The 27253-nt window shown below is 47.1% G+C and overlaps 1 protein-coding gene across 8 annotated transcripts in view; it reads right to left on the bottom strand.

Annotated features, from left to right (window-relative positions):
• Window positions 1-27253, bottom strand: part of SPTAN1 (spectrin alpha, non-erythrocytic 1) — a 61655-nt gene that overhangs the window by 28812 nt on the left and 5590 nt on the right. For 5 of the 8 annotated variants that reach the window (XM_039321573.1, XM_039321576.1, XM_039321572.1 and 2 more), the window contains exons 2-32: window positions 24668-24907; window positions 24449-24574; window positions 20998-21138; window positions 19607-19753; window positions 18300-18433; window positions 17910-18054; window positions 17320-17474; window positions 16943-17078; window positions 16243-16344; window positions 15398-15535; window positions 14968-15078; window positions 13978-14055; window positions 13659-13814; window positions 12646-12850; window positions 12334-12515; window positions 11195-11438; window positions 10540-10662; window positions 9245-9462; window positions 8326-8418; window positions 7018-7152; window positions 6647-6795; window positions 6056-6115; window positions 4847-5045; window positions 4220-4324; window positions 3165-3188; window positions 2779-2814; window positions 2589-2636; window positions 2240-2331; window positions 1374-1518; window positions 649-830; window positions 455-554 (exon numbers count right to left, since the gene is read on the bottom strand). In XM_039321573.1, coding sequence (XP_039177507.1) covers window positions 455-554; window positions 649-830; window positions 1374-1518; window positions 2240-2331; window positions 2589-2636; window positions 2779-2814; window positions 3165-3188; window positions 4220-4324; window positions 4847-5045; window positions 6056-6115; window positions 6647-6795; window positions 7018-7152; window positions 8326-8418; window positions 9245-9462; window positions 10540-10662; window positions 11195-11438; window positions 12334-12515; window positions 12646-12850; window positions 13659-13814; window positions 13978-14055; window positions 14968-15078; window positions 15398-15535; window positions 16243-16344; window positions 16943-17078; window positions 17320-17474; window positions 17910-18054; window positions 18300-18433; window positions 19607-19753; window positions 20998-21138; window positions 24449-24574; window positions 24668-24904 — 4146 coding nt within the window. In that variant the 5' untranslated portion in view covers window positions 24905-24907. The remainder of the gene's footprint in view (window positions 1-454; window positions 555-648; window positions 831-1373; window positions 1519-2239; window positions 2332-2588; window positions 2637-2778; window positions 2815-3164; window positions 3189-4219; window positions 4325-4846; window positions 5046-6055; window positions 6116-6646; window positions 6796-7017; window positions 7153-8325; window positions 8419-9244; window positions 9463-10539; window positions 10663-11194; window positions 11439-12333; window positions 12516-12645; window positions 12851-13658; window positions 13815-13977; window positions 14056-14967; window positions 15079-15397; window positions 15536-16242; window positions 16345-16942; window positions 17079-17319; window positions 17475-17909; window positions 18055-18299; window positions 18434-19606; window positions 19754-20997; window positions 21139-24448; window positions 24575-24667; window positions 24908-27253) is intronic. The other 3 variants (XM_039321578.1, XM_039321577.1, XM_039321574.1) reach the window with 1 other exon arrangement.

Here is a 27253-nt window from a genome sequence, read left to right on the forward strand (position 1 = left end):
TAGACTAGACTAGACTAGACTAGGAATCGAACAGAACAGAATAGGAATCAAACAGATCAGAACACAACAGAATAAAACAGAACAGAATAGAATACAACAGAATAGAATAGAATAGAAAATAGAACAGAACAGAAAATAGAACAGAACAGAAGAATTGGAAGGGACATTGGAGGTCTTCTAGTCCAACCCCTGCTCAGGCAGGAAAGAAAACCTTATAGTTTTTGACCAAATCTGTCCCCACCAGAACTGGGCAATTTCTGGCCACTCTCCTAGGACTGGAGAGGGATCTAGTTGCTCCCATGAATTCCTCAGTGAAAGGACGGAATAAAAAGCAAAGAAACGGGAGACTAATCTGAGGGTCATGCAAGAAGCTGCAGAAAATGGACCTCAACTATCCTAGCACAGCTTTAAAAGCGGGTCTGGGGTCTCTGCCCTGCAGGGAACCTTCACGTACTTGGTGTCTCTCCAACAAAGCTTCTGCTCCTGTCACGTCCTTGGCCAGCTCATCGGAGGATACGAGGCCTCGGATGCCGTTGATCCAAGACATGAGGTCCCTGGGGAAAGAGAGCAACCCGGTTACATCAGCAGGTCTCTGAGGGGAGGTAGGGATAGCGGTCCTGACCTTTTGCCCCCAAAGCTAAAACCCACCTGAAGTCACTCAGGAAGCGCTGCAGGTCGTGGGACTCGCCCAGTTTCTCCTTGCGCTGGTTGGCCCGTTTCCCCAAGCTGTTCCAAGCCTGGTTCAGTTCTGTGCATTTTTCCTGGAGATCTTCCGAGGATTCGGGGTGGGACTGGATCAGCCGCTCCGCAGTTTCTCCCAAAGAGTTGACCTGAAGCAGAGAGAGAGAGAGAGAGAAATGGGAGGAATGTCAACACTGCTAACATTGGATGTTTTTGCTTTGACTATGTATGGAGAAGCAGCCATTTTCCTTTTTTATGTTTTACTCTTAGAATTAAGAGTTGGAATTAAATGATACTGTTGGGGGGGGAAGGAGGAGGACTGTGCATGGGAGTTAGTTAGACATAACAGTATTGTAACTAGGGTGAGAACCAAGGTTTTTTGAAATAAGAGATGATAAGAAATGGCGGGTCTGGAGAACAGGAGGGAAAGCCTGCATTTCAAACTAATTGGAGAATGTGATTTACGACTGTTCATTAGAAGAGAGAATTGTACTTTGATACTATGTGCTCAGGGGAGGGGAATTCAGATTTTGGTTTTGCTACGCTACTCGAATAAAGATTCCTTAAGGTAAACAATGCCTCAAAGTTCTTTGAAGAGTTTCATCTGTCGGAACCATGACAAGAAGAAGATCAGGAAGGATGGAATATTTTTGGCCCCCCAAAAGAGAGGTTTTTCTACTCTCCCCTTCTACCTTGTCTCCAAGAGCTGCCAGATCTCTCTCAAAGCCTTCATGCTTGCGCTGGAGGGCCTGCACGCTTGCCAAGTCATGCCCGTAGTTGTCGGTGTTGAGGGCCTGGTTCTTTTCTTCGATCCATTCCTTGGTCTCGTCGGCATCTCTGGAAGGCCACAAGAATATCAATAAGAGCTAAGGTTTATAAAATGGTATTGAAACTGGATTTGGAAAATGAAGATGTAAAACACACGTATGATTCAGTGGGCAAGGAACTTTGGACAGCATGTGATGCTGGAACAATGGGAGAATATGTGGACGAAAAGTTTAAAAATTCACAGTGAGTGATAATTTAAAAGAAAAAATCTATAAGATGATGTACCACTGTTAAATTTAACACCAGTTAAGTTATTGAGAATGTATAAAGCTATTTCAAATAAAATGCTGGAAATGTTAATGTTTTATCACTTATGGTGGACATGCCATGAAGCAAAGAAATATCGGAGTAGGATTTTAATACAGAAAATTCTTGAAGTCAAGATAAAGACGAAACCAGAAATTTTTCTTCTTTAGAAAAAAAAAATTGGAACTATTCCCCTCCTCCCTCTCACTTCTCCTTCTCTTTTCCCTCCCCACTGGGTCCTACTAATTATATGTTTGTATTTTATTTTATAATCCAATAATATAAATTTGAAAAAAAAAAAGCTCTGATATTATCCAGCCCTTTGGCAGATGACTGGATAGCCAACCTATATGCACGAACATCAAAAGCAAAATCCTTTCATCCAAACTCAACTGGACCAATCATGGCCTTTCAATTCCGGCTTGGCAACAGATCCAGTTATGATGGGATGCAGGATAAGAGCAGCAGCAGCAGCTCTCCTCACCTGTGGAACCGCTGGACCTCATGGGCACTTCCCAACAGCTGGCTCCTCTCTTCTGCCAGCTGTTGTAGAGATCGCCAGCGCTCGTTCAGCTCCTGGAGAACACGAGAAATAAAGAAGGGGGTGTATCAACCCAAAACACGCCGCAATGCCCTTTGCAAGGTCTTTTAAAGGAATGATGCCTTAATCCAGGGGTCTTCAAACTTGGCCCTTTTATAACTTGTGGACTTCAACTCCCAGAATTCCTCAGCCAGGCACGCTGTGTAAGTTTTTAAAGAGGATGGAATGTGAAAGGTTGAAGGTTTTTTTTTAACGGTGTCCCTTCAGATTCAGGGATGGAGCGGATCCTTACCTTGATGGAGTTGAATGTGGCTACTGTGTGTACCATCATCCGTGCAGACTGGAGACAGAAGAGGAATTGAAAAACAAGAATGATTAAAACCCAGTCGCATTAACGGCACAAAAACAGTACATAGAGACATGTTCCCTGTTCCCTTTCTAGGCCCCACCCCAGTTAAGAGTTATTCTCAAAGGAAATTTACCTTCCAAGGAGATGCAGTCTTGGAATCAGCTTCATCCTGTTCGAATGAATTATCAGGGAAAAAAAAAAAAAGAATTTCAGAGCTCACCCAATAGAAGGTGCCTCTTTGAATATTTAGACTTAATTATGCAAGAGGGGGAAAAAACCCTCCTTTTTTTCTCTTTTGCTGGGGACATAACAGAGGCTGGTTCCCATGGATTTCCAAATAAATGCAAGTGAGGTTGTGCTGATTCACCTTTTTGTATTTTGAACATGTAATGACAGTGTGTAGAAAGATGAGTTTAAGGGGAAGGATTCTTCAGATCAATCTCTCTTTTTCTTCCCCTTTTTGTTTTTCCAGACCCCAATTTCCCCCCCTTTCAAAAGCATGTTTCAGGAGATGCTTACCCGTGGCATCATTCCATAGACTTCCTGAAAAAAAAAAAGAAAGGAAAAGACATAAACAATTATTTCTGAATGGAAGAATCTAAACATTCCATAGAAAATCAGAAGCTCGCCATCCAGTTCAAAAAATGAGATAAGCCGTACTATTTTTAAAAAAAGAAACATTTTTTTCTAAAAACAGTGAAAAGAGCCAATGGGAAGGGGGAAAAAAAATCAACTGTAATTCAATTTCTTTGAAATTCCTAAAAGCAAACGGGTTACCCCAGTGCTTCCAATAACTGCACTGACGCAACGGAAAAGACAGGAAATTTAACATGCCTGCAAGTCAGAGGTGGTAAAAAAATTAAGGAAATCCACTTTCCAGTCTAAAGCTTCTATGTGGGGTCCAAGATTAATGTGATAATTTAGTGCTACCTGTGTTTTTATGGAGGATTCCACTGAAACGTGAAGAAGTCATGGATTTCTGATTTTTTTTTTTTCCAGATAGGAAGACCCAGAGACTGTACCTTAAGAATCTAAAATGAAGACCTGCTAGTTAGCAGGTTGGATGAGATCTCTGGAGAAAAGTACACCAGAAATAGCGCAAGGTGATTTTTCTGAGATTACGTAGATCCAGAAAAGTCCATGCATAAAACATGCATAAAAGCTACTGGATGCATTTTCAAGAGCAACTAAACGAGGAGGCCCCAACCTCTGGCCCATTATTGTGTCGTGAACTGTCCACAACCGGATCACGGAGATGGCGGGCGAACACGCGTGCATCCCACTTGCGCAGAGGGAAAGCATGTGCCCGCTTGTGCAAATTGAGCTGCGTGCGCTTGTCAGCTGCTCATGGGGAACCATCTCCTTCCCCCCCCCCCAGAACTTAGAACTCTGATCTAAACCATATTTCTTCAACTGGGTGTTGGACAATAATATTAGGCAGAATGGCTTAAGTGAAAAGAATGGTGAGAGTTGAGTTCATTCCATCTGAGAAGCACTTGGTTGGACCTGCCTAAAATCCTGCCTAAAACTATTAGCAAATACTGGACAGGAGACGCCAAGGAATCTGAGCATACCTGCTGTTGCACTGCTTGGACCTCTTCAGCGATGAGACCTTCTGACTCCAAGTCATTTGCCACCCTGTTGATGTCCTTCAGACGGGACTCGTTTGCTTTCAGATCCTGCGTGGAGGATAAAATACTCAATGGGTGAGAATTCAGCAAGCGAGAGGTACGCCACCCTCAAAACAAGAGAAGACGAGCCCATCTCACAGAAGAGTTGAGGGTCTCCAGGATGAGAGAGCCAATGAATAATGTGATTTCTTAATTACAGCTTGGGTTTAATGTGTATACTGAGAACCGGGTTACTCCCTCAAAATGCTACTTGGCGCTGTTAACTTGTCTAGGAGTCACTGCTACAGCTTTTAAAGGAAGCTTGTCTTAAATTAGTTGGCTGCTCCCAAGAGAACATGCCCCAAAATCTCAACAGCCTTTGAGATGGACCTTCTAGGACCTTGGCAACTTTAAGATCTATGGAATTCAACTCCCGGCGTGGCTGGCTGGCGAATTGTGGAAATTGAAGTTCAGAGATCTTGAAGTCACCAAGGTTGGACACCCTTCTCCTAGACGGTCTCCATCTTGACAGTCTTGTTTCCGCCTCTGAGATGGCGGGAAGGAACATGTTTTGTGCCTCTCTGCACCCACCTTCTGGAAGTCATCAAACTTCTTCTGCAGCACCTCCACCTGCTCCAGGTCAGCCCCCATCTCCTCGTTGGCCAGGGTGGCCTCCTTTTCGTTGATCCACTGCTGCAGCTCGTTGGCCTCCCGGAACAGCATGAACTTCTTACAGCTTTTCTCCAACATGTCTTTACGTTTCTCTCCCAGTTCCAGGAGGGAGTGGTATCTGCAGGGCAGTGGGGAGGAAGCCGACAGAGGACCCGGTCAGAGGGCAACAGAGCGGGTGGCAGCGTCACAACCCATCTCCAGAGGCTTGGGGCCTCACAGATGGGGGCACAAAGGGCTCCGCGAGCAGAGAACCGCTACCTCAGAAGCCTCTACAATCACAGCAGACCCAATAACAACAACAACAAGCAGTAGACTTCGACAGAGAGAGATACAGCCTTGAAACTCCAGACTCCTTCCATGTATAGCCGCCTCCTCGGGGCTCCGCCGACCTAACCAGATGGGCTCCAGATGTGACAGGTTACAATGGTGGAAAGGAATTTGGAGAATTGTACTCTGGAGAGCACCAGGCCGGGGGAAGCTAGGAAAACTGTACAGGTAATCCTTGATTTACAACCGTTCTTTGACATTACAACGGCACGGGAAAAAGCGACATGACCATTTTTTCATACATTTTACAACTGTAAGGTCACATCATTCAAAATTCAGACCCTTGGCAACGGACTCCTATTTACGACCGTTGCAATGTCCCAGGGTCACATGATCCCCCCCCTTGCAATCTTCCGACGAGTCGATGGGGAAGCCAGACTGACTTAAAAACCGGTTGTTGGTAACTGCAGTGATTCCCTTGTAGCAAGGAAGGTTATAAGATGGGGCGGACTTACTTAACAAATGTTTCGCTCAAGTATGCTTGTAAGTCAAGGACTACCTGTGCCCCCTGAAGCACACCTGGAGAGCATCAGGCTGGGGGAAATTAGCCCAGATTTAAACGAATCAGCGTCAACAAGGTTGTTTTTTTTCTTCCCCCTCTTGTACACCAAAGAAATGCCTATGACAAATGGGAATTACTCTTTTTTCTTTTTCAAACACTTCTTGAAGAGCCCTTGGATTCGAGAGAGCCCACTGAGTCGAACACTCCAAAGAGAGGGCTACCCCCGACAGGCAGAAAAGACACACAACAGCTGAGCGTTTGGAGACAGCGTGGTTTTAATGAAGGCTAGGCCTACTCACAGTTCTTCCACCTGTTTCATACGCAGAGATACACTGCCCATCTCCTTAGTAAGGAAAGTCCTGCACAGACAAGAGAGAGGGAGCACAGCAGAAAAAAAGCATGCGCAAAATTAGTCTGATTAACAAAAAACGGAGGAAGGGAAAGGTGCAGTCCGACACAAACACAAAAGGCTCTGCCCCCAGGAGCACTTGGGGGGGGGCAGGCAGAGGACGGAAGAGGACAGTCGAAGTGGGGAGGATGGGGTGGGGATGAAGGGGATACACAGACATCATAGCAGCAGAAAGAAAACCGTGGGACGATTACAGAAGCCTGATTGTACAGTTCGGTTCCCGTTCAATCAACAGAAAACAGGGCATGGTTTTTAAAATATATATATATATATGTATATGCTGATGGACAAAAAGCAGTGGAATCTCAGGTTAGGAAGGAAAAGATTAAAAAATAAAAGAGGAACGTGGGTGATTTTCGATGCAACTGATTGTGGGGGGAGAGAAAAAAAAGCAAGAGCCGGCAAAGGTGAAACTAGGGAGCAGGTTAAATCCGTCTCGAGTGTCTAGGGCTGATTCCTAATCTAGTTAGGTCAGTCTTACTGGTGATCGATCTGTTCTTGGCGCAAGGCGATGCTGCTCTGTTCTTCCAAGAGGTTCTCGCGAGAGGCGGACTGCGCCGGGTCCAGCTTCTTCACGTACGCAGCCGGCACAAAACCCTGACGGTCGTTGACTTCCACTTTCCACCAATCCTGCAAAAAAAAAAAAAAAAAAGGGGGGGGGAGAGAAATCAAAAGGGAATGAATAAATAAAAATAAAAAAAGGAATCGGTTTTGTTCTGGGCTTTAGGCCAAGGAGGTCGCGGTCGCTGCCGTCACCCGCCGCGAAAGATAGAGAAAGGGAATAAAGAACGTCTTGAGATGTTTGATGGCTCTTTCAGAATTTCACGGGATCTGGAGGGTTTTTTTTTTTACCTTGTTGGTGCTGTTCAGGAGAGTCAAAATGTCTCCCTTCTTCATGGTGACTTCGCGAGGGCTCTTCTCCTGGTAGTCGTACAGGGCTAAGACCAGCTCTTTGCCCGTTTCGTCGTCCGTGGGAGCTACTTGTTGCTGTAAAAGAGAAACGCTTCCTTGGATTCTTGGACTAAGGATGGATGCTTGGACTCCACAGCAGCCTAAGATGGGCGTGGTCAACTGTCCAGTTGGCACTTCCAGGAAAAGACACTCCTGGGATCGGATTTTTTACCAAGAGTATAATACTTTACTGAAAATTTACATGGGCACGGAAGAAAGCAAAACCAGCTCTAACTTTCCCACTTGAATGTTTGCTTAGACCAGCGGTTCTCAACCTGTGGGTCGGGACCCCATTGGGGTCAAACGACCATTTCACGGGGGTCGCCAAACAACGCAGTCCGCCATTTTTCCCCCCTTTTCCTTAGCTGTGCTGCTCCCTTTTATTCTATTGGCTTTTGAAAGCCACTAGAATAGACTCTCTTGAATAGAGTCTAATTCGATTGGCTTTCCAAAGCCAATAGGAATGGTCCAGGCTGTCTCTGCCCTGCTGAGCCCGCCAAAAGTCCCAGTCTGCAAACGGTGCTGCACCAGTTGAGTAGTCCTCGACTTACGACCGGTTGAGTAGTCCTTGACTTATGACCGGTTGGGGGGGGTCGCGGCATTAAAAGGTTGAGAACCACTGGCTTAGATAAACGATAGACTCCCTCCACCCCTACCCACCGGGTGTTCCCATTGTCCAATAGGAATATTTCTTCTGGTTATGGAAACAGTCCACTTCTCCCTCGAGCAGCTGTGTCAACCTGGCCTTGGCTCTCCGTTGTCATCCCTCCCACCTCTGCACCCCATTGTCAAGATAGGAGCAAAAGAGAAAATCTAAGTGAAAAGACTAATCGGTCTTGATAGGTGTCTTATTTCTCCTGGTAGGTAGAGCCACTGGTCAGTTCAGTTCGGGGGCCTGTGAGGGCCATCAACATCTGGGAAACAGCCCCCCCCCTTCAGTCTGATTTACCACCAGCTTATCAAGTACTTAGGAGGCCAAACAACAGCCAGGGGCTTAATAACCAGCCATCAACACCCCCATCGACATCTAAAAAACCACACACAACAGGTACCATATAAGTACCACCAACACAAAAGCCCAAGGCACACGCTCTGCTGGAGAGAAATGCCCTGAAGATGGGCTCCAGTGCCTTTCCAAAATCCCGGAAGACAAAAAGCTCTGGTTCCTGGGGACTAACCCAGATTGGATCAAAATCCTTTCCCCCTTACCCGACAGGCCTGTGCCTGCTCTTTCAGGGCTTGAATGCTGCTGCCGTAGGCGGAGAGATCAGACATCAACGCTTCGTGCTTCTTGAGAAGAGCCTGGAAAGAGAAGAAAAACTCATCTTTAGCCCTCTCTCGGGGTGATATACGGACCAAGTCAGAGCTTGCTTCTAGAACAGAATAGAACAACAGAGTTGGACAGGACCGTGGAGGTCTTCTAGTCCAGCCCCCTGCTCAGGCAGGAAACCCTACACCAGTGGTGGCGAACTTATGGCACGCGTGCCAGAGGCGGCACTCAAGAGCCCTCTCTGTTGGCATGCGCGCCGCCGTTGCCAGCAGCAGGTCCATCAGGCTGCCGCCACTGCCCAGAGCAGGAGCCCCGCCCAGCATAAAGGAGGCAAAGCGGCCGACTAGCAAGCTGGAGTAGAGGTGGTAGAGCAGAGGTCACCAACCACTGTCGATTGGTGGACTGCAAGAAAAGGGAGGGGGAAGCATTTTAAATGTGTGCATGCACGCATGGAGCCGCAAGCATGCACGCACTGCAAATGGGGCAGGGCTAGTGCCTGTGTGATACTCACCAGCCCTGCCCCGTTCTTGCGTGGCACAGTGCACGCGGGGGCCATGTTTGCGTCTTGCAGCACGGGGGGCCCATTTTTGCACCCCTGGCTTTTGCGTGCCAGACGTGGCACTCAGAGGCGCTTCTCTGCTCCCCCCCCCCCCCCCAGGGCACCACAATGTTGATGCGCCCCTGGCACTTTGTGATAAATAAGTAGGTTTTGGGTTGCGGTTTTGGCACTCGGTCTCTAAAAGGTTCGCCATCACTGCCCTACACCATTTCAGACAACACTTCTCAGGCAAGATCGTCACACCACGTACGGCATGGCTGGGATCTAGGAACAAAGCCTAGCCAGGTGCAAGAACACACCTCGGCGGAGTCCTCGTCCTTTCCGTAGTCCGTGCTCCCCACAATGGGCTCCTTCTCCCTCATCCAAGATTCAGCCTCGTTGGCGTCGGCAAAGTACTGTTGGGCCTGCAGGGAGTCTTCCAAATCTTGCCGGCGCTGGGAGGCCTTCCCTTTCAAGGATTCCCACTTCTGGTTGAGGTCGTTCAGTTTGGCTTTCACATCTTCCGCGGCAAAGTGTCCTAAGGGAGAAGAAGCACGTTGGTCTGGGAAAATGCGGAGGTGGGAAGGTGGGCACAGTGCTCGCCCACCAGCCTGGGCTGGTCGGAGTTTCTCCACAAAGGAGAAAATTAAGTAAAATGAGGAGGGGGCCTGGCTCTCTTGAGGCCTCCCTGGACAAAGCAGGGGTGATTGTAATGGAAATGAGCGGATTCCCAGAAAACACTGCAGACTACAGGAACCATTTGTGCTTCAGGTTGTGATGCAGACAACGCAGATTCATCCCCAACAGCCTTGTGCCCATCTTCAACAGTGAAGGGACCCAGAGCAGAAACCATCCTGCAGCTAAGAAGGCTCCACGCCCATTTGCACCACTCAGGTGACCCTGAGGACACAGGTAAACTTCCAAGTGGCCTCAATGACTCTCTAAAAGAAGGCAAATAACCAGCAGTATAATCTATTTTATCTAATCTATTTTATCTATCTATAATCTATCTCATCTATCTGATATATCTTGTCTACTCTATTCTATTCTATACTCTATTCTACTCTACTCTACTGTATTCTACTCTATTCTATATATTCTATTCTACTCGATTTACTCTATTCTACTCTACTCTATTTACTCTATTCTACTTAATCTATTTACTCTATTCTACTCTACTCTATTTACTATTTACTTTATTCTACTCTATCTACTCTAGTCTATTCTATTTACTATTCTATACTCTATTTACTCTATTCTACTCTATTCTACTCTACTCTATATTTATTCTATTCTACTTTACTCTATTTACTCTATTCTACTCTGCTCTATTTACTCTATTCTACTCTGTTTATTCTACTCTATTTACTCTACTACTCTGCTCTATTTACTCTATTCTACTCTATTTATTCTATTCTACTCTACTCTATTTACTCTATTCTACTCTACTCTATTTATTCTATTCTACTCTATTCTACTCTACTCTACTCTACCTACCGGCGGCCAGGATCAAACTGCAGAACGGCTGGCAGTCAGCAGAAGTAGCCTGCAGTGCTGCATTCTAACCACTGCGCCATCACGGCTCATAAGATAAGGAAGAGAGGAAGAGACTGACCTTCTTCTATCATGACATTTCCTTTCTGGGTGACTGCTTTAATGCGGGGTTCGTGGCCAGCAATCTCCGCTTGCAAAGCTTGGTGTTTCTTCAGCAGGTTCTGGACCCCAATGAGGTCTTTGCCTGCAACAAGAAGGGAAAGACATTGTCAGCAGCCATTCCAGTAAAAATGGATCCAACCCCTCAACAGAAGAGCCGTCGGTTTGCAAATGCAAGGGGTCCTCAACTGAACGATCACAACGGAGCCCAGATGTTATGTTGCTAAGCGGGACGTTTCTTAAGTGGGGCTCGCCCCGTTTTACGACCTTCCCTTGGCACGTTTGTTAAGGGAATCTGGCTCCCCCCGTTGGCTTCGCTTGCCAAACAATCGCGTGACCCCTGGGACACTGCAGCCGTCATAAACACAATCCCGTGGCCAAGCATCCGAACGTAAATCACGAAGCTGCAACGGTCGTAAGTGTGAAAAACGGTCCTCCGTCCCTTTTTTTCCAGTGCCGTTGCGAATTCGGTCACAAAATGAACTGTTGCTAAGTCGAGGACCACCTGTATTTCCCCTTAGGTGGCGTTACTGACTAGCTGCTCAAAACTAGCCACGTGTGTGGACGTGTAACGCGACTTGCGCTCTTCCGAGAGGGGCGGCCCTGCCTGCGCTAACCTCGGTTGGTGGAGGCCGCAATGGGCTCCTTCTCTCTGATCCACGTTTCTTCATCTTCCACGTCGCGGAAGAGCTGCTGGAGGAGGAGGGAGTCGGCCAGTTTCTGCTTGCGGGTCACCATGGGTTCCTTCAGGGCTTCGTAGCGGGCCACCAAGGCCTCCTGCTTCTTCTTGATGTTGTCGGCGTCAAAGTGCCCGGCCTCTTCAAACTGGCGAGCCTGGATGGTGATGCCGTCGATGCGGTCCTAAGAGCGGGGAGATTGGGGGGCAAGAAGGACTGAAGATCAGCAGTAGCCACCTGGCAAGGACTGTCTCTCTACCCTTGAATGGGTCCGGTGTTAAGTCTCCTTCTGCAGCCCTTCCACTGCCCTCCAAGCACAACGGCTCTCTGTGTACAGCAGAACCACTAGATACCGCAACAGCTTTGATCATTAGGCCAACCGCCTTGTCAATCCCCAGGATTCTTTCCCCTCCCCTACATAATGTATATGTATACGTTAGAACTAGACTATAATGTTTCTCTGTGTTGTATGTGTGTGTGTGTATGTGGGTATATGCAAAATGGTATTTTTTTTGAGAGCTGAATGCAATGAAATTTCATTTTAATGTATGATTAGTGTATATTTAAAGTGACAATAAAGCGTCTGTTCTAGTCTATTCTGTTCTATTCTATTTCAATTATTTCATTCTCTGTTCTATTCTATTCTGTTCTGTTCTATTCTATTCCATATTCTATTCTGTTGTATTCTATTCTATTCTGTTCTATTCTGTTCCATATTCTATTCTATTCTGTTCCATATTCTATTCTACTCTATTCAAATTATTTCATTCTCTATCCTATTTGATTCCATATTCTATTCTATTTTCTATTCTATTCTATTCTATTTCATATTCTATTCTATTCTATTCAAATTATTTCATTCTCTATCCTATTCGATTCCATATTCTATTCTATTCAAATTATTTCATTCTCTATCCTATTCGATTCCATATTCTATTCTATTCTATTCTATTTTCTATTCTATTCTATTTCATATTCTATTCTATTCTATTTCATATTCTATTCTATTCCATACCCTTCCATTCCATTCTATTCTAATCTGCAGGGCAGGGCAGGTGGGGAAGGAGAAGGGGATGTACCTGGTGGGCAGCTACATCTGCCTCCAGCAGGGCGTGTTTCTTCTGCAGATTCTGAACGTTGGTTAGGTCTTTGCCGTAATCATCAGAAGCCAGGTGACCTTCCACTTCGTACAGCCACAGTTCAATGTCTTCCACGTTGCGGTTGAATTGCTGCTGCTGGTTGGCTTCACACAGTTTGGTCCCTGGAAGGGAGAAGGGGAGACTCTGAAGGTCTTGTGCACTTACGAAAGGCCTTCGGGACCCCATCGTTCTTCCCCACCCACCCACCCTCCCACCCATCCCTCTCTCTCTGTCTCTCTTTCCACCTTGTACCTTTCAGCTTGGTAGCTTCCAACAGCTTCTCCCACAAGCTGATGACTTCGTTCATGCGAATAGCCACTTCGTCCGAGGCGTAGTGTTTGACGTCAATCAGGTTTTGCCCGGCTTTCTCAAGGGCATCGATGCGACTCTGATTGGCCGACAGCTCGGCTTCAAACGCCTGGTGCTTCTGGACCTTCCCTTGTAGGTTGGATGGGTCCTATGAAACGGAGGAAACCAGATCAATGGTAGTTGAGTGAGGTCAGGGGTCAGGTCTAAAGTCTTGGCAACTTTAAAACTTGTGGACTTCAACTCCCAGAATTCCTCAGCCCTTCCTTCCTTCTTTTTTTTTCTTTCTTTCTCTCTCTTTTATATATGTACATCCAACAATATATATCGCACTACAGCCACACCCTGTAAGCCTTTCCTTCTTTCCTTTCTTCCTTCCTTTCTTTTTTCTTTTCTTTCTCATATACATACATCCAACAATATCTACTGCATTGCAGCCATACCTTATAAGCCTGCTTTCTTTCTTTCTTTTTCTTTCTTCCTTCCTTTCTTTTTTTTCTCATATACATACATCCAACAATATATACTGCATTGCAGCACACCTTATAAGCCTGCTTTCTTTCCTTCTTTTCTTCCTTCCTTCCTTTTTCTTTTCTTTCTCATATACATACATCCAACAATATATACTGCATTGCAGCCACACCTTATAAGCCTTTCTTTCTTTTTCTTTCTTTCTTTCTTTTCTTTCTTTCTCTCTTTCTTCTTTCCTTTCTCTCTCTCTCTCTCTCACACACATACATACACCCAACAATATATACTACATTGTAGCCACACCTTGTAAGCCTGCTTTCTTTCTTTCTTTCTTTCTTTCTTTCTTTCTTTCTTTCTTTTTCTTTTTCTCTTTCCTTTCTTTCTTTTTCTTTCTTTCTTTCCTTTCTCTCTCTCTCTCTCTCTCTCTCACACACACACACACACACACATACATACATCCAACAATATATACTGCATTGCAGCCACACCTTGTAAGCCTCGTCCGTTGCGGTTTTCATCTTTTCATTGACCCAGCTTTTCAGCTCATCCGAGTCTCTGAAGAACTGCTGCAGGTGGAAGGAGTCGGCCAGCTGCGTTCGACGCAGCAGGGCCCGTTCGTGCAATGTGTTGCGACGGCTCAGCAGCTGGCGGAAGGCAAGAACACAACAAGCCTGAATCCACAGCAACAGTCTTCGATTCCCTCTGTTTTTCTTTCAAGTGCAGCCTGCTCTCCCCCCCCCCAAATATACCAAACAAAGAAGCCCAACGAGGAAATACGCAAGATACGAGGTTGCATTTGAAACTTACGGCGTCTCTGCGGGTGGCCACGTCTTCCTTGGCATAATGGTTGTTCTGAATCAGTTTTGTGGCAAACTCATCCAGAGCCTAGAAACAAAATGGTATTTACTGACTCAGGAAAACAGGATATTGACTGTTAAGCCTTTCAAAAGACTTCACTTATTTGAAACTCTGCAGAAATAAATAAGCCTCACACCAGCATTAAGAGGTTGTGAGATATAACTCCCAGGACGGACACAGTTCAAAAATTAGGCTTAGGTAGGTATCCTGTCTTGAGTGGGTGGAGACAGGTAGAAATTCTGATTTACCGCCAAAGGAACGCTATGAAGAAGGATCAGAATCCGTACCCCAAATCGTGGACCCCAACCAATTAAAACAAAACTGCCAAATTTATCCTTCAGACTGAAGGAAAGTGCAACGCGCAGCTTTTCGAATAACCTTTCCCCAATTTTTAAATCTCAACAGGTACGCATCTCTCTTCCTCAGACCCAGCCAAAGGCATTTTTTTTCAGCCCAGCCCACCTCAAAGGGTCGTTGTGGTGGGAAAATAAAAGAGGGAGCCTTATCTAAGCTACCTTGAGGGGTACAAAACCAAAGTGGGTTACAAGTCCCCGCTTTAAATACCTAGTCAAGCGTGTCCCGTTTGAAAAAACAGCCGAGATTATCTTTCAGACTTGTCAAGCAGGAGCTTGTGATAATTTAATTGGTTTAATGACCTCGAATTCAGTTATAGAAGCTATCTTCTAATGGGGGGGTAACTCATGAAAAACTGGGCCAGGTAACCAGGGATAGCTTAGTTCAATTAGCGAAAGCTTAAAACAGTAACTCTGATGGAATAATCTTCCACTCTAGAGAATTTAAATTGGATAAGTTCTCAAATATGTGGCTGTAACCCCAGCAAACGGGGGGGAGAAGAGACTCTATTGCTAAGTGTTTTCTTTTCTTTTAAGTATGTTTTTTTTTCCAAATCAAGTGGCGTGAGAACCAGTTGTTGCTTACAGTGATTTTCTCTTCTTGGGCGCTAAGCGACTTCTCAAAATCCTCGTGCTTCTTCAGCAGCGCCTCCACGGTGTCCAGAGAGTCCCCCAGATCCTCATTCAGCAAAAAGGCCTTGGAAAGAAAGACAGGAAGACAAAAGGACATCAGAAAGGGCCAGATTTGGCCAACCCCAGACAGGCCATGGTGGAAGACAAGACAAGAAAAGAAAAGAAAGGCCGTCTGCGCAGAAGGCAGAATATCCTGGTGGAACAGGGCCAGAAGATCTGGAGATGGTCGTCGGAGCCACCAAACTTTTGCTGGTTTGATTCCCCCCCCCCCCTGCTCTAGAGGCCTGCTTTGCCTTGACCACCTGGGTCGTATCAAGGACTTCCTGCAAAAGCCAGCAGACCGACCAAGCGATGTTCAGGGAAAAAAAAAAAACAGCGCTCACCTCTTGTTTGCTCATCCAATTGTCCACCTGCTCGGTGTCCCGGTAGAAAAGCTGCAGGTCCATGCACTGCTCATACTGCTGCCGACGAAGTTCCCAGAGTTCCAGCAGAGCTGTTCTTTCCTCGGAGAGGACGGTCAGCTGAGAGAAAAAGGAGACACCGTCTTGGCGTCAGGAGCAGGAGTCCACGTCCTTGAGAAGGGGGTCGACTGGGAAGACCCCCTTGGCCTACTGCTGGTTTCCTTGGCAAAGCAGCAATGGGATTGTAATAAAGCCCATTTGCAATTTATGGGGAGGGGGGCAAGCCGGTCAAAATGGCTGCTGGAATTGGGTCTGTCTAGTTTAACGAAGAGAAGGACGAGGGGGGGACAGGATAGCAGCCTTCCAGGATCTCAGGGGCTGCCCCAAAGAGGGAGTCAAGCTATTCTCCAAAGTGCCTGAAGAAGGCAGGACAAGAAGCAACGGGTGGAAAATAATCAAGGAGAGAAGCAACCTAGAACTAAGGAGGAATTTCCTGACAGTGAGAACAATTAACCAGTGGAACAACCTGCTTCCAGAAGCGGTGAAGGCTCCAACACTGGAAGTTTTTAAGAAGAGACTGGACAGCCATTTGTCCTGAAATGGTATATAGGGTTTCCTTCCTGAGTAGGGGGTTGGACTAGATGACCTCCAAGGTCCCTTCCAACTATTACTACTACTACTACTACTACTACTACTACTACTACTACTACCATCATCATCATCTTCCTGGGAGGAGAGGCAGAAATAATGTGGAAACCCCCCCCTCCCAGGTTCTAAACAACCCCTCTCCTCCCCTTTGCTTTCTTGCTGGCAGTAAAGTCGGTTACCTTCTCCTTAACTTCATCAGAGGCATAATGTCCAGCAGCAAGCAAGGCCTGGCCGGAGTCATCCGCAGATTTAAAGCTGTCTTCGTGAGCATCGATTTCTCCCTGCAGGCAAACATGGTCAGAACGTGGTCACATCCCAAATCAATCAAGCCACAGTCAGAAACAAAAACACACCCACAGACGCACGGGTGGAGCAGCTTTCAGCACAGTGGATGAGGCACCCAGTAATAATCAGTTCTGGGGGCCAAAATGTATCTGAAAGGACCAAAGGGGGTCTTCGGTGGCCATCCGTAAACTCTGTTCAAGGCAAAATGCAGTAACTGGACTCTAGGTATCCGGTTTGTACCTACTCAAGGGTCTGGTTTTAAGGGCCAAGGAGCCAACTGTGTGGCAAAGGATTCCTGGGAACCCACTGGCAGTTGCTCCCGATGAGGCTGGCCGAGGGAGGCCTCAACCAGGAGCCATGTGGCGCAGTGGTCAGAATGAAGTACTGCAGGTTAATTCTGCCTATTGCCAGCAGTTCAATCCAGACCGGCTCAAAGTTGACTCGGCTTTCCATCCTTCCGAGGTGGGTAAAATGAGGACCCGGATTGTTGGGGGGGCCACAGGCTGACTCTGTAAACCGCTTAGAGAGGGCTGTGAAGTCTAAGTGCTCTTGCTATTGATGTCACAGAGGCCAGATTCCATGGTGGCATCTTACCTTATGCTCCTGGTGTCTATCCAGCAGGGCCTCTGCTCCGGCTACATCGTTGGCAAGCTCATCGGCATTAATCAGAGCTTTCATTTCAGTCACCCAGCTGGTCAAATCCCGGAAATCAGCCAGGAATCGCTGCAGTCTTGGGGTAAAGAGAGAAGGCAGAAGAGTAAAAGAAACAACGTTAATCCAGGCTTCATCTGACACTCTACATGTTCATGTTTCTGGGTTGCCTCCCTGTTGAACTCTGCCACAGCTGAAAACTTTCTCCCTGTCTCTCGTCTCCTGTTCCACGGCAAGCTTCATTCCTTGTCGTGTTTCCTTGCTTGGGGTAGGAGAAGAAGTGAATCTCTTTTGATGAGCATCGCAGCATCTTACAGTACCTGTAGGAGTCGTTCAGACGTGCGTGTCTCTCAGCTGCCCGCGTGCGGATCTGCTCCCAGTTTGCAACTAGTTCCTCTCGCTTCACGTGGATCTGAGAGGCGTTGGGAGGATGGGACTCCTGCAGCCGGTCAGTCTCTGCACACAGAGCCTTCACCTAAACACAGCGGAGAAACGTAGATTAACACCAGAGCAATAGAAGCTGGGGAAAAAGGGAAGCCACAAGAAATGCCTAATAAGCACATTGTGTCAAACTCTTAAAAACGCATGCCTATTCTTTACGGACATGCTGGAAATAAATTAAGCTCTAAGCGAGCAAATATGATTAGAAGTAGGGGCAGATGTTGGGAGATTTTGCTCAAAAAGAAAAAAAAAAACTTTTGTCGCCGAAACAATCAAACTAAACTGGATATTTTGACCACGGCAAAAAGGGAATTGGCAAGAACTGATTTAACCGATTCAAAGAGCTCTTTGTTCAATATGGACGCAAACCCTTGCAATTCTTCTGCGGGATTCTTTCAGGTGATTGAACAAAAACAAACAAACCCACAAGGTTTTTAAAAAAGGATCTGCTCAAGCCAGCGGCACCCACCTTGTCTTCCAAAGCAGCCAGATCCCTCTCCAAGCCCTCGTGTTTGCGTAGCAAAGCCTGCACGCTTGCAAGGTCTCTTCCGAAGTCGTCCGAAGCCATCAGCTGCTCTTTCTCCTTAATCCAGCTTATCGTTTCGTCCACATCCCTGTCAATACAGACAGGCATCAATAAAGGACTTTTGGGACAACCGTACCTGGATTGACTATGCAGACAGGGAAGGTTGCAAGCAACAAAAGTTATAGTCCCTCTGTGGCTTTATTTATATCCCAAGAAAGGACTTTATGAGGGAGGCAGGAGAAGACAAACGGATGTTGGGCTACTACTGTCCTGTAAACACTCAGGCAGATGGTCATTCTTAAGCATGTTGACCCAACTGGTCAAGCTGATCACCTGTTGAAACGCTGCACCTCAGCAGCTCCAAAGAGCTTGCCCTGCCTCTGGAGAGCCAGTCCTTTCAGCCGCTGCCAGCTTGTGTTGACTTCATCCTGTTTAGATTTAATCAGCTCCTCTTCTGGGTGCTGTTCCTACAGGGGGGAAAAAATGGAGATTCTTTGGCTGATGCTTTGATGATTTCAAAGCTACGCTACCGTTTTGCACCCAACCTCAATCGTTCTACAAAGGGGTGTTTTTCTTTTTATGGAATTGTTCCCAGAATTTCTTGCATCTCCCACGTCCTGGAAATGTTTTGGACTTGGTCAGAGTTGTTAGCCCTGGAAACATTTTTCGAGAGTTTGTGTTCTCCGCCTGCCTGGATTCAGATCCCTTAAATCCTTAACTTGCGGGAGAATAGTAGCTTAGTCCGTCCCAAGTTGGAGGAGGGTGTCTTAAATCCCTTTCAGAGGTCAGGAAACACTGACTTTTTTTTTTTTAAGAAGGACAGTCCTAAAGGACACAGAAAAATGGTCATGATCCAATGATCCAAAAAAAATGTTGAGACTCTAGAAAGAGTGCAGAGAAAAGCAACAAAGATGATTATGGGACAGGAGGCTAAAACATATAAGGAACGGTAGCTGGAATTGGGTATGTCTAGTTTAACGACGAGAAGGACAAGGGGGGACATGATAGCAGTATTCCAATATCTCAGGGGCTGCCATAAAGAAGAGGGAATCAAGCTGTTCTCCAAAGCACCTGAAGGCAGGACAAGAAGCAACGGGTGGAAACTAATCAAGGAGAGAAGCAACCTAGAACTAAGGAGAAACTTCCTGATCGTGAGAACAATTAACCAGTGGAACATCCTGCCTCCAGAAGTGGTGAATGCTCCAACACTGGAAGTTTTTAAGAAGAGACTGGACAGCCATTTGTCCGAAATGGTGTAGGGTTCCCTGCCTGAGTAGGGGGTTGGACTCAGTGACCTCCAAGGTCCCTTCCAATTTTACTATCATCATCATTTATTATTATTATTGATCATCGCACAGTCAGGCAGACGTTCAGACTGGATTTGGCATTTTGTCTACCTATCGACTCCTTACCCAGGACCTGGGATAGGCAGATGTGGACGTTTGATGGCATTACAGATATCGTCGCAGGATGGAAGCGGTTCCTAGTCAGGCCGCCTTTTGCAATTGACTAATGGCGAATTTGTCAATGCCAATGGTCTTCAAGTGGTGCTCCAGTTGTTTTGGGATTGCACCCAAGGCGCCTATGACTATTGGTACTACCCTTGCTTGTTGTTGTTGTTGTTGTTACGAGGTTCTGACCTGGATCAACTTGCTGGCAAACTGGTTCACTTCGTTCACCCTCTCCTCGTGGGCTGCCAGATCCGTCTGGAACTCTTCAAATTTCTTCTGCAGCACTTCCACGTGCTCAAGGTCCTGGCCCAACTCCTCCGAGGTTACAATGGCCTCCTAGAAAGGACGACAACAAAAGCTGGGTCAACGGGCTAGGAGAGGATTAGAAGCCAGGAGAGCTGGTGCGTGACGGCAGCCCTGTTCTGAAGCTGGGTGAGCTTTTAAAGGGAGATGTATTTGGAGTAAGGAATCCTCCTGGCTGAGGAATTCTGGGAGTTGAAGTCCACAAGTCATCAAAGGGCCAAGTTTGAAGACCCCTGTTCTAGATAGTAAGCTAGCCACATGTGCAGCCAGAACATCAAGGAAATGTTCCACCTTCGTTACTCAGTTTCCTGGTTCCTTCCCAATCCCAATTTTAAACGAAGGCTAGCCTCTTTCCAAATGCTGTTCTCCTTTGCTTCTTTAAAAACACAATTCTTTCTTTTTAATAAAGTTTTATTAATTAATTTTTTAAAATAGAATTCAACAGTAATCATTCAACGTGTTGTCTATCTTATTCACCAATACAAATTAAATTCCTAATCCCTACACCTTTTCCCTAACCATTGATAAAAGGGGTCCCAAGTTTGAAAATGTTGTTTCTTCTTTTTCTTTCAACCTTAAAGTACGTCTGTCCATTTCTGCACAGTCTAGTATTTTTTTTTAAATTATTTCTTCTTCTGGTGTTTCTTCGTTCTTCCAGTATTCCACTATCAGTACTGTGCACTGTCAGATAAGCACACAGACTATAAACCTGAGCTATGATGCCAGAAAAACCTGATAAGCAAAGTGCATACTTGATTTTACACGTGATAACGGCGGCAAGAATTATATTTAAAAGCACAATTCTGCTTCCACAATGAAATACAGGCCGTCCTTGGCGTATGGCCACCCCAAAATCTGTGTTGTTAAGAGAGGTATTTGTTCAGTGAGTTTTGCCTCATTTTATTGCCACAGTTCCTAAGTGAACCCCTGCCAACGTTAAGTCAGCAATAGGGTTGTTAAATCAATCTGGATTCCCTGTTGACTTCCCTTGTCAGGAGGTTGCAAAAAGTGATCATATCATCATAAATCAGTTGCCATACGTCTGAATTTTGAACGTGGGGATGATGCAATGGGAATCAAGTGTGAAAAACGGTCCCTTTTTTCCCCGTGCCGTTGTAACTTCGAACGGTCACTAAATAAATGAATTTGCGGTGAGTCAAGGGCTGTCTGTATGGGGCTGTGGTGGGGTGGCCCCTGCAAACAACCTATGATGGCTAAAACTCGGTCTCCCCAGTCTCCCACCCCCCCCTAGTGGGAAGGGCTGCCGACGCAGAGACCTTGTCATTGATCCAATCCAGCACATCTCCGATCTCTCGCAGAAATTGCACCAGCTTCTGGGCGTGGAGCAGCCTGACCCCTTTCTCTCGCATCTTCTCCAGAAGCAGTTCCCACAGCCGGTGAAGCTCCTGCAGCCGACTCTGGGAAATAAGAATAACCACGGGGATGATTACTCAACTTAGACCAAAAAAAAAAAAGGGGGGGGGGGTGGAAAGGTGAGCCCTGATATGAATTGATTTAACACGAATATATATATGTTTTTTTACTTCCGGCTGAGCTGTACGGGTTCCCCAGAAGCAAGATAACACTAGCGACAGCACTTAAGATTTATGTACCGCTTCACGCTCTGAGCGGTTTACAGAGCCAGCCTATTGGCCCCCAACAATCTGGGTCCTCATTTGGCCGAGCTCGGAAGGACGGGAGGCCGAGTCAACCTTGAGCCAGTCGGGATCGAACTGCTGGCAGTCGGCAGAGTTAGCCTGCAATGCTGCATTCTATCCACTGCGCCACCAAAGGCCACGAGACTGGCTCTGCGGCCTGAATTCAGCATTTTAACGAGGGAACCAGAATATTGGAAAAGTCAGCAGGCTCCAATGGAAGGTGAAAAGAGAGAGGGGGGGGACAGGGAAAACACTATCCATCAAGCAAACACTTGCAAAAACAAGGCATCGCCCCCTGTATTTGGCAGCCATCCTTGTTCTGGAAACATCAAATAAAAGCCAGATTACAGAGGTTTCTCTAGGACACGGGCAGGCCTGCTGAAAGTATAGTTGTATACTTTTGTGAGCTGTCACAATAAGTTGCTCCAAGGGGAAACACAAAGTAGAATGTAACAGAGCTGGAAGGGACCTTAAGAGGTCTTCTAGTCCAACCCCCAGCTCAGGCAGGACCTTATACTGTTTCAGACAAATGACTGTCCAATCTCTTCTTGACAAACGTCCAAGCGAGCCGATGCTTGAGCTTGGGGGTGGGGGGGTGGGGTATCTAAATATCCTTTTGAACAATCCACACAGTGCAAGAATTAAAAGTTTCTTGCTGGAAACAAATCAGCCACCAGAACATGTTGGGAACGTTCCCTGCATTCTGACATCGTATTTCAGGGTGGTGGTGGGGGGAAATAATTACACAATGCAAATAGCTCAGAATCGGGTCCAAAAAATGAGGAGGAACTTCTGAGGACATGGCTCTTACTTGACTCGTGTGTGTGTGTGTGTGTGTGTGTGTGTGTGTGTGTGTGTGTGTGTGTTATCCCTCCTATTCTGACTAATATTCAAGTAAAGGGCACACCCAATTTTTGTGATCTGCAATGGTTTTTAAGCCGTTTTGGAAAATCCAGATATGTAGCATTGCCTTTTATGATTTGGAGATTCAGCGAAGCCTCATTTGAACAGACCAACTGGCTGGGAGAATTTCCTTTATGAACAAAGGGTCATTTAAATCAAAGAGTCCGTCCTTGTGCCGATTTGCATAATAAAGCCCTTGTGACAACTGCTGGCCTTGATTTACATCAATTGCACAGGTAGGCCAGGTGTAAATGGGGCACAACCCAAAAGATGCTGCTGGCCTGATGACATCGTGAGGCAAAAAGCAGAAATTAAGGCAGACCTTTGTTTCAGAACAAGTGAGATTTCGCTGTACCTAAAATTTACATTTCCTTCCCCACCCCTCTTATCTCTGGGTTTTTAAATCGTAGAGGGTCTCATTTTGGGGGGGGGGGAAGGGGACCTGAGACAGGGTAGAAATGATGTTAAGAAATAAGTGTCAGGATGCAGTCGGGGCTGTTGTTCATATGAAAAGTGAAAATGTCTTTTTTTCTGCCATGCAGTACCATTCTCCAACTCAGCGGCTCCCAACCTTTTCTAGGACGCTTCTGATATATTCCCGCACCCCTTACAAATAACGGCAACGAATGATCATATACACTATACTTTTGGGGGGGGAAAAACAACCAAGTTTTCGCACCCCCTGGAATATCGTGTCGCACCCCCGGGTTGGGAACCCCTGCTCCAACTGAAGGGTTGAATTCAGAGGGAAAGAAAACACAGAGGCATTCAAAGAAACAACAGGGCTTCAAAAAAGAAAGAAAGAAAGAAAGGAAGGAAGGAAGGAAGGAAGGAAGGAAGGAAGGAAGGAAGGAAGGAAGGAAGGAAGGAAGGAAGAAAACAAACCACAACACACCACCCACATAGCCACCTACTCGTATGTGGGCCCCAACCTGGGTGGTGGTGACTATGGGGCGCTGGGCAGTCCTGTAGGGGGTGAAAGACTGAACAGACAAATTACCATGGCAGACAGATGTCAAAGCAAGAACATCCAGATGTTTGCAGCGTTGACAACAGAATGAGAAATGTCCCAACAGCCACCCTCCCATTCGTAATTTGGGGGGGAAACTGGACTTTGCTGGAAATGTAGCTGGTGACTGACCCCTCTTTGGAAGCCAGGCTGTCCTCCCACTAAAGCAGACATGTCAGACACAAGACCCGGGGGACGAATGTGGCCCACGACGTGGTTTCATGTGGCCTGTGAAGCCATCCTGGAAACAGTGAGGGAACGGCCCCCACTGCCTTGGCCCTGGCCCAGGCCGGCCGGGAGCCTGTGTACAATTTTGTGGTGGCCATCTATGCTGAAACGTATTCAGTCTTAGCTCCACAAGGCCATCCAGAAACAGCGAGGAACCAGCCCCTGCCACGTCGGCCCCATCCCCTGGGTGCATGCTGGGGAGGTGTCACCCTTTGTGAGGAATGAAGACATGCACCATCGTCTGGAAGTGGCCAGCAAATGGCCCTCACCTACTTCACATATCCGGCTTGATGGGCTCTGGGGCAGGGATTTTGGCAGGCAGCGGGGCGCTCTCCTCACAGCGCCAAGAGGCTCAGCTGGGCAGCACAAATCCTCCAGTGGACCATGCCTTGGCACCTGCCACGGTCCCACCCCCTTCTACCAGAGACCCTCAGATCTGTCCCACTCCTGCCCAGGCCCCCACAGGCCCCCTTGATGTGAACGATGTAGAGCTGACCATGCCCACCCAGTAGGCCATACCCACTCCATCCACGCCCACCCAGTGGGCCATACCCACTCCATCCACGCCCACCCAGTAGGCCATACCCACTCCATCCACGCCCACCCAGTAGGCTGCACCCACCCTGGCCACACTCCCCCGCCCCCCCTCCCCGAGGACAACCGCAATGCTGATCCGGCCCTCAATGAAATTGAGTTTGACACCCCTGCATTAAAGAAAGCCCAGGGACTTCTCCATAACTCCATTTAGAGAGGAGAGAGTCTTGGCATAAAATATCTTCCCTAAAGGCAGCGGGTGAAGGCAGGGTCATCTGACGGTTGGGTTTTCAATTATTCACCCGCTACTTCAGCCTGGCTCGGCCAGGTAGATCCAGCCTCCGCCATTCAGATCCGAAAGAAGATGCTCCGCGGAGGAGGACGTCCGACACTCACCCGGATGACTTCCACTGCAAAGTGCCCCTCGTTGATCATCTGGTTCCCTGTCTCGTCCAGCTTGACGATGGCGCCCGAGTTAGCCTGCACTTCAGCTTCAAAGGCTTGGTGCTTTTGCAGTTTCCCCTGGAGAAATAAAACACAGGGATCATCCCGCCCGACTCTCGTCCGCCTCGTCCGCCCCACCCCTCCGGTGGCACCTGAAAATGTCCCTTTTACCTGCAGGTTGGAAGGATCTTTGTAGTTCTCATCCGAGGCAATCTGCAGCTTTTCCTGGATCCATTTCTCCAGCTCATCTGAGTCCCGCTGGAAAAACTGGAACCGGTAGGAATCTTCTAGCTTCTGGCGCCTCAAAGTAGACAATTCTTTAAAGCGGTGATACCGGTCCAAAACCTGCTGGCGTCTCTCCTGTATGTCCTCCGCCGTTTCCAGCACTTTTACCCCCGTGGGATCCATTCTCTGAAAGTCAAAAGGCATCGATGAACAGGAGGGGGGATAATACAGACGGTCCTCGGCTTACGGCCACAAAGGAACCCCGAGTATCTGTGGCTAAATGAGACGTTTGCTAAGTGAGTTTTGTCCCATTTCACAGCCCCTCGATTGTGAAGTGAATCACTTCGGTTGTTAAATTGGTAACGTTCTTGTGAAGTAAAACTGGCTTCCCCATTTGGATTGCTCGTCAGGTCGCAAAAGAGGATAGCATGACCTTCCCCGAGACGCTGCGACCGTCGTAAATATGAAGCAGATGCCAAGCATCTGAATTTCGATCTCTCCTGACCATGGAGATGCTGCAACAGCCAGAAGTGTGAAAAATGGTCATAAGTCCTTTTTTTTTTTAGTGCCGTTATAACTTCGGTCACTAAACGAACTGTTTTAAGTTGAGGACCACCTGTATGTGGGATCCCCACCTGTTGTCTAGAACAGAGGGCCCCAACCTTTTGGGCACCAGGGACCGGTTCCGTGGAGAGAGGTTTTTCCCGCGGACCGGAGGGTGCGTGGTTTCGTGTGTTGCCTGCATCTCGCGGATGGGGCTTTGCTTGTTTGTGTGGACCTGTTGCTGGCATGCCGTGGCCCACTACCGGTCCACAGACCGCAGGTTGAGGACCCCTGGTCTAGAAGCTCCTGTGTCCTGTGCCTGCTTTTGGCTTGACACCAGGAGCTGCAAAGCTCAACAAAGATGCCTCTTGCTATTCACGTCACACAGTTTTACTTGCCCTTCAGCTAGTGTGCATGTGTGTGTGCGTGTGTGCTTGTGTGGAGGAGGGGGGAGGATGACAAAAAGGCTCTCTTTGTCAGCCGAGTAAGAAAACTAAGTCAATTGGAAGTGAAGTGCTTTAATGTCGGAATAATAATGTGCTGTTTTTTTCCACAGGAACAAAACACACAGGGGGAAAGGAAAAAAAAAAAAAAAAGCAACTCTGCGCAGGCAACTGGCTGACATCAGCAGGGCTGTGTCCTGCCAACGCTGGAGAATCACCAGCGCAGCCAGCCACGGCGGTTGGCGATGCTGCAGAGCGATGCAGCCTGCATTTCACATCGGCCTTCGCAACGGCAGAAGACGCAGCCTCTGCCTTCCCCGTTTATCAGCCGGTTGCCTGCTGCAGTGGTCCGGCCCAGCCCACCACTGGAAAGCATCCATCTTTTGTCCTCTACCCCACCCCAAAATGGAGACCGTGTTTTTTTTTTCCTCCCCACACTCTCTGGGCGTGATAGGGAAGAACAGACTTTGCTCTCCGACTCAGACACACACACACACACACCGCATTCCACACATTTTCTGTTGTGCAGGACATAGACCCGGCCCTGCCCAACGCAACTGCATTCTGCCGATAAGGTCAGAGACAGGCAGAACATGTCCAAGCTGGATTCAAAAGCTTATTTTGCATCTCCCTGGACTTGAAACCCACTGGACTTCCTATTCTCGTCCTCCTGGGGCAGCACGGTAACCCCTAGGCTGGCAGTGGCTAATGGGAGTTGGAGTCCTGCAGGCTGGTAGGTTAGGACAGGCGGGAGAGTCCAGGAAAATAGCTACGGCTTGGAGATTTTAAGACAGAGAAGCCCTTTGAAATTGGTCAAGTCTTTAAGAGGCTTTTTGCTTTTAAAAAAAATAAAATAAAATAAAATTGTTCATTCCTCTCCTCTACCCAACAACGGGGCAGATCTGAGGCTGCCAGGGCATCAAAGGCAAAGGTCTCTGAAATATTTCTCTGAACTCAAAAAGCAATTAAAATAGGAGAATTCAGGGAGAGAATGCTGAACGAGGGGTATTTTTTGGCCTCCGCAATGCAACAGCCATAATGCTAGCAATTCCATTCACAGAGAAAAGCACGTGTGTGGATTAAAGGGGTCTCTGCTTAGGCCATAGGCCACTTTATGGGATTTTTTTTCCTAACCAAAAGTACTGCATTCTTTGGCCAAGGAAAGTCTTAGCAACATAGGCTTAGCAAGACCTCCCCATTGTTGTATCTTGCGCAGCCTCCCATTTTTGCTTTATTCTACCTCTCCGAAGGCTTCAGCCACACACCTGTTTTTTTCCCCAAGCACTGTTAAGAGAGGGGAAGAAACTTTCATTTTAGCATTTTTAAGCTACCGTGTTTTCTCATACACATCTCTCTACCATGTCTCTTCTTTTTTTTCAACGTGACATTTCCCCAGCTGTGTGTGTGTTTCTTTCTAAATTGTGTCATTTTTCCTAACGATTCCCCAATCTGGATTTATTTTTTTGCTGCTGCCGCTGTACAAACCTTTTCTCGCCACCCGAAAGAGCCACCTGTCCCATCCAGTTCAAAGCCCAGCAAGAGAGAA

Source organism: Crotalus tigris, unplaced genomic scaffold (assembly GCF_016545835.1).
Source record: "Crotalus tigris isolate CLP2741 ecotype Arizona unplaced genomic scaffold, ASM1654583v1 scf7180000023746.1698619, whole genome shotgun sequence".
NCBI lineage: Eukaryota > Metazoa > Chordata > Lepidosauria > Squamata > Viperidae > Crotalus > Crotalus tigris.